This window comes from Adiantum capillus-veneris, chromosome 20 (genome assembly GCF_014529385.1).
Source record: "Adiantum capillus-veneris isolate H3 chromosome 20, ASM1452938v2, whole genome shotgun sequence".
NCBI classification, from domain to species: domain Eukaryota; kingdom Viridiplantae; phylum Streptophyta; class Polypodiopsida; order Polypodiales; family Pteridaceae; genus Adiantum; species Adiantum capillus-veneris.
In genome coordinates, this window is record NC_140950.1 from 97,259,491 (window position 1) to 97,268,853 (window position 9,363).

A 9,363-nucleotide genomic window follows, 5' to 3' on the forward strand; every position below is an offset into this window, starting at 1 on the left:
TTGAAGCATACATGTAATTAGTTTTGGTTTTGCAACTGAAATTTATCTGGGCTTGTACAATAGCTTGGTTATGAAAGGATCTATGGTTGGAGTGAATGTTGGTTAGCCATTTTGTCTTAATTCATGGGGAAAGGTATTGATAAGCCTTTTAAAGGGCTTGAGATGCTCCAAAATGGGCTGCCACAAGGGTGCGCATTTGCCCCTTCCATATGCTTATGGAAGACCCAGATGCGCGCCCTTGTGGCAGCCATTTTGGGGCCTCCCAAGCCCTTTTGTAGGCATATCAATAACTTTCCCCATGATTTAATGCAAGTTGGTTGGCCAACATGCTTTCCAACCCAGCATGCATAAAAAACTGCATGATTCACTAAGCATGGGTGCTTCTCATAAACACATTGGAAGCCAAACATATAACAAATTCAAAAGCTTGCAAGTAAGAGAGAGTCATATAGACACCAAAAAGTAGATTCATTAAGGAAGTCAATGCTTTACATGATATCCGGATTTTGCTTTAGGATCTTTCGAATTACAATTTTTTGGCGCTTGGCCTTCAGGGGTGGCTCCCTGTTGAGCAAAGTGATTGTAATTTCTTGGGTGTCATTAACCCCTACAGCTTGGTTCATGCCGACATAGGCGATGAGGCGCTCGCGAAAGTTGACGCCGAAAGTGGATATTGCAAAATTTTTCTTTACAAGCACTACAAGGTTGGCCGATTGGGCAAGGGTTGTTAAGCACAAGACCTTGGAGAGTGAACGGAGGGGCGGGCAAAAATGTTGTAGCGTCCATTGGGGGAGTAGTCGGCATGCACAAACACCACGTCACCAGTCGGAAGTGTGCCGAGGTAGTGAGCAAGTGCCGCTTGAGGTCCAAACGCCGTCCTCCTCCCCTTGACCGTTGCGCCCAGGCGTCAACCTCCAAAACATCCTGCAAAACATAGGATTTGTGAGAAATATGGAAAAAAATTAGTTATAACATTAACAAAATCAATTGTAACAATCAAATTTAAGTGATCATTTATACCTCTTGTCTACGATCCTCCTCATCAGCATCCGGGTGCAAGTAAAGATCCACACTTGACTTCCCCTTTTGATCAAGCAAAACAGGTGTTGTAGTAGGTGATGGTGAATCCACTCTTGTGCATTTAGCCAAACACATGGCTTGCACGGCCACAAACTCCTCCTCAGAGACCTTGGCCTTCTCAGCCGCTGCCACCTCGGCTTGTGCGATTGCCACTGTGTCCGCCACAGTATTCCCCATGGGCAGTAGGAGATCATCATCATGGGAGGTGGTGGTATCAACCTCAAACTTGCCATGGGCATTGAGGATGGCAAAAAACTCATCCATGCAAAGCTCAAAGGATTTCTCCAGATCATGTAAAAACACAAACTCCTCCCCACCCACCACAATGGAGGAGAAACGGGTAATCTCTACCTCAAGTATGGCATCCCGAGTGCTGGTTCCTTCTGGCGGGCACGAGGATGAACCGACAGATGGAGAGGCCTCCAAGGGGCCTTGAATCCCTACAGGGTAGGTCAAGGCAAGCATCCTCTCCTCTACAGATGTGTCAATGGACGCGGGCTTGGGGTCCTTCACATCCGCCAGGACCCCGCCGATTTGCAAGTGTGGTAGCACTACGTCAGGGCTTGCTGGGCACTCGTGAAGGAGGAAGATCATTATGGCCTGGACAGAGAAAAATGTGTTTCCAATCTTCCACTTACGCATTGCTTGCACATCATCATCTTCAAGCTGCACATATTGTCCGGCGGGTTGTGCTATGGTGGCAAAGTGTGCAAGCCGATGATGAAATGGCCTGTCCCCTTTGTAGATGTGGTGCAGAAGGCTCTCAGGGATCCATTGCCCTTGCCGGTTTGGTAACTCAACAATGAATCTCCCCATGCACGTGGAAATGTATGAAGTAATGTGCTAAAGAGATTGAGAGTGGAGAGTCAAGGTGGTTTCCAAATCGGGTTGGGTTGTGAAAAATGCATCAAGCTCAGGGCGATTTGCATGCCCAGCCTCACTAAGGAATGCATCTAAAGCACTAGTTGCAGCCATGATTTCTCTTTGCGTAACTGGGTATGCTAGGTCTCTCTGCAATGCTGGGATGAAAATGGTAAAATGAGGAGGTGGTCCCCCTATTATAGAGATATTCCATCTTGAAAAAAATAAAAAATATACGTTTTAAAAATAAAATTACACAACACCTTAAAACTCAAGTACAACACCCTAAAAATTTTTAAAATCTTTAATAAAATATCTAGTACATAAAAGAGTAGAGTTACAAGCCAATTCACTTAGACAAGATGACTTCGTTTGTAGCCCAATCTTTGGAAACAAGCATAGTGGCCTCCATCCGCCTTCCAATCTACACAACCAAAAATGGGAAATCAAGATACAAATACCCAAAAAAATTAAGAAAAGGCATCTAATCAAGCACAAAGCAGACCTTGCGTTGTTCCAGTTTGAAACTTGCATTGCCGACATCCTCGAACCCCATTATGACAAAGTGTTCCCAAAGATTGGCAAGAGTCCAATGCGGGTTCACTGCAACCACCTCCACCTCATTATTGGGCATGCGGACACGAATTTCAAAGGATTGAACCTCTTCGGCTGCAAGGGTATCCATTTGCCACATTTGTGCATCCACCTTTCGTAGCTAAACCGTGCATACAAGGTGCACCTTGCCTTCAAATATCGAAGGCAAAGCTGTGTGGGGGACACATTGCACTTGTAACGGTCACCATCATGCAAACTGTCAACATAGCCCCAATTGACACCTAGAATTGTGTCCATTGCATCTACGTCAACTTCTTTGTAAACAAACATTGTCGGTGTTTCCACAATCCGCAGAGAGCGGAATGCATGCACAAGCAAATGGATGGGACAATGCCAACTGAGACCCACCGATCTGGTTGCCTTACCAAACTTTAGGGACCCTTGGAAATCTTGCAGCACCTTGCGCTTGAAAGAAAGCAAGGCCCAATGGTCTGGAGTTGGCCATTCTACACTCTACAATGAGGGTGTCTCCACAGTTTCTAACCTACCATAGCCTTGGCTTGACTTCGGTACCACGTACTTGTGGGAGTACATGAATATTCGCTGCTCGGTAAGTTTTTTCGACAAGACATTAGGAAACATAAGCTCCCCAATGTGAGCATGCACAACCATGAACGTGCCTGAGAGGCACTCAAGCGGCTGCTCCTCAATTAAACTGGATGGAAAAAAATATTTACAAATATCCTTAGTCAAACAAAATGATCGCATGCACGTTAAACATGATATATGCATGGGATAGCTAAACCATGAGGACTTACAATGAGGTGCAAATTGAGTTGAATCTCTCTGCAGGTGGATCTCAGCTGCATTGTACACGTGTTGCACGATGGCCACCATTCCGAACTTGGTTTCTTTGAATGCTAATAGTCTTCCCTTCCAATGGCATTCCAGTACGCCTCGACATCGTACGCGATGAGGTCTAGCACTGGACGGTTGTATGTAGACCCATGAACCCTTCTTGAATATCTGTGGGATCCATCCCTCTTTTGAAGTTTTTGTGTTGTGCAACACAATCTCCTGTATCTCTGATGATGGGCCGTCTATGCGTGTTAACGGTGGACATGCTTGGGAAGTTGGGCTTAGGAAGGGATTGGGAATGGGTCGGAGGAAGGTGAGGGAGAGAAGTGGACAAGGATGTGGGCTATTGTGTGTGAGTACTGTGGAGAGAGAATGAGGAGCTGAGGGGAGGGTGAGGTGAGCTGCCTATGGTGGCTTTGACAGTAGAGATAGAGAAAGAGGGGAGGAGTGAGAGGTAGAGAGGATAGTGGTGAGCTATGGGCTATGGGGTGTGGGTCTGTAGACGGTTGATGGAGGTGTGAGAGAAGGGGGAGCTATGGAGAGAGGAAGAGAGTGGTGGAAAGCTTTTGGCTATGCTTCCTTGAGTGTAGAGAGAGAATGGGAGGAGGGAGAAGAGGGAGAGTGTGGGAGAGAAAAGTAGTGATAGAGGGAGAGAAAATTGGATTTTGGAGGGGGAATTTGACTTTTTGAAGTTAGTATATGTTTTGGTACAGTTTTGGAAGTAAATTAGTCAATTTTGACAATTTAAAAAAAAAAGAATTTTTAGGGTTTTTAAGCCTGCGCATTTTTTCTTTTGGAGGGGTCCCTCCCTCTTTTATGACACCTCTTTCCCCCTTTTACCCCCCCCCCCCCCCCCCCCCCCCCCCCCCACTCTCTAAGAACCAAGCATTGAAGAGGGAGACAATTAGGCTGCACCCCTACCATTCCTCCCCCTCTAGGTGATATCCCAAGAGCCCTCTCATTGGTTCTCCCTTAAGACTTCACTAATCAAAAAGGCCCAAGGAGAGTTCATATTTTTTCTAATGGCCAGCCAATGCATTTCGTATGACATGGTATCTGACCTCTATGTGTTTTGAATTTGAGTGAAACACTGGATTCTTTGCCAAAGCAATGGTAGTCTTACTATCATAATGCAGTACTAGAACCTCATGAATGTTTAAATCTCCCACTAGAGGAGCTAACCATATGGCTTCTTTTCTTGCGTCAGATGTAGCAACATATTTTGTCTTAGTGGTAGATGAAGACGTGCAGTCTTGGAGACACAATCTCCAAGAGATAGTTTCTCCAGCAAACATAAACACATAGCCAGATGTGGATCTTCTATGATCCACACAGCATGCATAATCCGCATCTGTGTAACCTACAATAGATGCACCGCTGTTTCGAAAGCGTAAACACTTGATAGTTGTACCCTTCAAGTATCTGATGATTTTCTTTACTACTTCCCAATGCTTTCTACCAAGGTTTTCTATGTACCTACTAACCACTCCCACTACATGTGCAATGTCTAGTCTTGTGGCTACTATAGCGTACATCAAACTGCTTCCCAATGCTTCCTGCCAGGGTTTTCTATGTACCTACTAACCACTCCCACTGCATGTGCAATGTCTAATCTTGTGGCTACCATAGCGTACATCAAACTGCCAACTGCTGAAGAGTATGGCACTTTCACCATTTCCTCTTTCTCAACAACTATCTTGGGAGAATCTTCCTTGCTAAGTTTGGAGTATGCTTGCGTTGGGGTACTCAATGACTTTCCCCCCTGCACACTAAAACGTTGCAAGACTTTGTGGATGTACTTTTCTTGAGATAATTCAAGAATTCCATGTTGCATGTCTCTCTTGATGTGCATATCAAGAAAGTGATTAGAATTTTCCAAATATTTCATGGAAAACCGAGTGCTTACCATCTTTTTCAACTGATTGATCTCATCCATTGATTTGATTGCGATAAGCATATCATCTACATACAAGATCAAGATGATTAAAAAACCATTATTCAACCTCTTTGTGTATAAGCATTGATTCTCTTGACTTCTTATGTAACCCTGAGACTGCATGAATTTGTTAAATTTTGATACCACTACCTTGAACCTTGCTTGAGGCCATAGAGTGCCTTTTTAAGTCTACAAACCAATTCTGCCCTCATTGACTTTCAGAACCCTCTGGGTTTTTCATGTAGACATCTTCATCTAGATCCCCGTGAAGAAATGTTGCGTTCACTTCCATTTGGACAAGTTCTATGTCCTAAATAGAAACCAAGCCAAGCACAGTGCGAAATGTAGTCATCTTGACTATTGGAGAGAAAATCTCATCAAAATCCACACCTTTTTCCTTCTTGAAACCCTTGGCAACTAGACAAGCCTTGTGCTTAGCTCGGGATCTTTCGCTGTATACTTCTTCTTGTATACCCACTTGCAAGGTAAAGCATTTTTGCCTTTTGGAAATTCAACCAAATCCCATGTCTCATTAGCCACCACAATCAAATTGTATTCTGATTGCATAGCCTTCTCCCACTTAATGCTATCATCCATTTGTATAACTTCTTTGTAGCAGGTTGGCTCTCCAATGTCAGTGACCAAAATGTGGTGTATACCCGGTTCAAACCGCTCGAGCGCATGTGATACTTTTACAGAGTGTCTCAGTGCCTGACTGCTTGACTCTTCTCTCTCTAGAGCAATAGTAGTATCTTGCACTTGAGGATTATGTGCAACACTACTGAACTGAGTTGATTCGGAGGCTACATCCTCAAAACGAACATGTTTGTACTCAACTTCTTTAATGGGATTCTTATGCATTTTTTATTCATTGAAAATCACGTATGAGCTACGAATGACTTTGCAGGATTTTGGGTGCCAGAAACGATAGTCCATCTCTCCATTTGCACCATAGCCGATAAAAATGACATTTGTGTGACCTAGGATCAACTTGCGACAAAGTTTTTTGGACACATGTGCATATGCCTCACATCCAAATACACGTAAATGCTCATAGCTTGGCGTTTTTCCAGTCCATGATTCCTCTTAAATTTTGAAATTCAAAGGAGAATTACATGACCTGTTGATGATGTGCAATGTTATCAGGACAGATTTCCCTCAAAACTCTGGAGTAAGCTTCACCATAGAAATCATAGAGATAACTCGCTCTTGAATTGTACATTCAATCTTTGAGCTATCCCATTTTGTGCAGGTGTGTACGTAGAAATAAACTGCTGACAAATGCCTCTTCAATTGCAAAAATCCTTGAACATCGTGGAACGTATTCTCCACCATTGTCTGTTTGAAAAGCTTTGAGCTTTTTTTCTTATTGGTTCTCAACCATGGCGAGGAATTTATGGAACGTAAAAAAGACCTCTTCCTTACGCTTAAGGAGATACACCCACACATTTCTTGTAGAATCACCTATAAACATGAGAAAGTAGTTTGTCCCCCCTAGAGTTTGATGTGGATTGGACCACACAAATCACTTGCACTAAGTCTAGGGGTTCACCTAGTTTCTTGTTCAATGGCAAAGATGTCAACCTAGTATGTTTGCCGTATAGATAATGCTCACACAATGGAAAGTCTGTGTAATCTAACATAGGTAAGTAGCCAAAACGCTAAATTGTTTTCATTCCCTTATGCCACAACTCAGTAGACGGTAGCTCGGCAACATAGATAGAGTGTTCGTCAATACTCGAAACAAACATAGAGTACAACGATCTGTTTTTATGACCTTTCATCATGACAAGGTTGTTCTTGTGGATCAACCAAGAACGATTACCAAAAACTATAGTGTAGCCAAAATAATCCAACTGTCCTATAGAAAGCAAGCTCTTTGTAAGCTTGGACACATGTGACATTTTGCAAGACAAAAGTAGTGCCATTATGCATCTGAAGTTTCACATCACCAATGCCAATAATGTTAAGCTCATAGGAATAATCAAGCTTGACTATGCCATGCATGGATGCATAAGAGAAAACCCACTCTCCATGCGATGTGACACAAAAACTTGCACCAGAATCAAGAATCCAATTTTGTGCATAACCCACATCATGTGAAATCAAAGCTTCTGGAGTGAGATCTGAAGTGAAAATGAGAACATCTGAGGGATCTGTTGTCACCTCTGCATGAATCTTTGTTGGTAGAATGTTCATCATTGGAGGAGAAGCATTGTCTACTGCAGTGGTAGGTATGGGAGACTCAACCACATTGAGCTCCTCAATCTTAACCGTACTTTTGCCTTTGCCAGAATTATCTTTTTGCATGTTTTTTTAATCTCTTAGAAAACTGCAACAATCCTTTTTGTAATGGCCCTTCTTATGGCAATACTAACACTCGGCATTTCTGGCACTGCGGTCTCTACTTGCGTTCCTGTGTCTTCTAGGACTACAAGGACTTTTCTCTTTGCTTTTGCTTTTGTATTTGTTCATGTCATAGCCTCTTGCCTTTGTTGAACTACCAACCATATATGCATCTCCATGACTAGCACCGTCAAGAGATTTACATCAAATTTCTTCAGTGAGCAACGCATTCATGACGTCATTGAACACTAGCTTGCCATTTGGAGCAGAATTTCTAATGTTGACTGTGCAAAATTTGTCCCATGAATTGAGTAGAGAGCATAACAAGAATATAGACTTGAGTTCGTTGTCAAACTTCTTAAAGATCTGAGATGTCAAATGACTGAACAAGAAGTTGAACTCATTTAAGTGACGAGAAATTGTGCTACCTTATTTCATGTTGAGCTTCATAAGCTTTTTCATGAGAAAAACTTTGTTGGATGCACTTTTGCTCTCCCATGCTGAACCTAAGCTATCCCAAAGTTCCTTGGTTGTTGTCTTCCCTATGATAGTGAAGAACATTGACACGGCTAGATGTAGACGTATCATAGCCATGGCTATCGCATCCAAAAGCTCCCATTGAGCTTGCGTATAGTCATCATCCTCTGCATCCTCTTTCAACGATTCTGGTAGGCCTTTGTTAGTCAAAACATATTTCATGCACTCTTTCCACATGGTGAAGTTTCTGCCATCAAACTTGCAAATGAAAAACTCCTCCTTTTTTGAAGAAGAATCCATTGATGACAAGAGGGTTTAAGAGGTGCCAAACTATGGCGAGAAGCTGCAACAATTTGGGCAGAGTAACCTTTGTATTGGGAGTAAAATGTCAACAATGAAAGTCATGACTCGTGGGAAGGAAACCCGACAGAGTCTCCTTTGTATGAGGAGTCAAAACTCAAATCAAAATACACATAAATGTGCCAACTGTACTAATTGGGTATCAAAAAATTGATACTTTCACTGCCAATGTGATCACCAACTCGGCGTCAAAAGCATATGAAACCCTCCAGATACATTTCCTATGGTGAGGGTACCAAAAGTGGGGAACTCCAACTACTTGTATCACCAAAGGTGTCTCAACATTCGAGCACACCCCAACTCAAAGAAAACCTCATGCTATCGACCCTCCAAAATGCTAAAGCAAACACAAAATGACTAGCCACAACCTCCGAAAGGGCTCTTCCGGTCTGAGTCTCGGAAACGACCGAGAAAAACTACCAAAATATCCAAGAATGGCTATTTTGGGTTGACCATATCTAACATAAAAAGTGTTGGATTTCAATTCTAAAAGTTGGTGTGAATTGTCAGTGTAGTGAGGAACCTCTGGAGTGAAATTCACTTAAAACTGACCAATTAGACATCATACGTGTATGATGTATAAAGGGCACTTTTAGGGACCAAAGTTGGCATTTGAGCTTACCAAGGTGGCACCACAAGACAAGCCCAAATTTCATCCAATTCTGAGCACATAGAAGTCATACACGTATGATGTCTCAAGTCTAGATCTGAAGGTCCAATTGCACTTTTGACCACATAGGAGGTTTGGAAAAGATGTGTTAAGCTTGTTTGCAAAATTTCATTTCATTTGGACACAGAAAAAGTAGTGATTTTGAGAAAATTTTGATATCCAAAATTTGATGTGATTACATATTCTTGTTGTATGCATCAAGGAGCACCTTGGGTAGAAG

The 9,363-nt window shown here is 42.7% G+C and overlaps 1 protein-coding gene across 1 annotated transcript; it reads right to left on the reverse strand.

Annotated features, from left to right (window-relative positions):
- Positions 1 to 488: 488 nt before the first annotated feature.
- Positions 489 to 1,155, reverse strand: LOC147432955 (uncharacterized). The gene is made up of 3 exons (XM_086492576.1): positions 1,021 to 1,155; positions 893 to 924; positions 489 to 645 (listed from the first exon to the last, which is right to left on the reverse strand). Exons 1-3 carry the CDS (start codon positions 1,153 to 1,155, stop codon positions 489 to 491), a joined length of 324 nt encoding a protein of 107 aa, XP_086348702.1.
- Between the last annotated feature and the right edge of the window lie 8,208 nt (positions 1,156 to 9,363).

What these genes read in the sequence shown, in the direction of transcription:
- LOC147432955 (XM_086492576.1), bottom strand. Translation starts at nt 1,155, where the DNA reads ATGTGTTTGGCTAAATGCACAAGAGTGGATTCACCATCACCTACTACA. An exon ending in AGGAGGATCGTAGACAAGAG is followed by an intron (nt 925 to 1,020) that starts GTATAAATGATC and finishes TATGTTTTGCAG; the next exon opens with GATGTTTTGGAGGTTGACGC. An exon ending in GTTGACGCCTGGGCGCAACG is followed by an intron (nt 646 to 892) that starts GTCAAGGGGAGG and finishes CAACTTTCGCGA; the next exon opens with GCGCCTCATCGCCTATGTCG.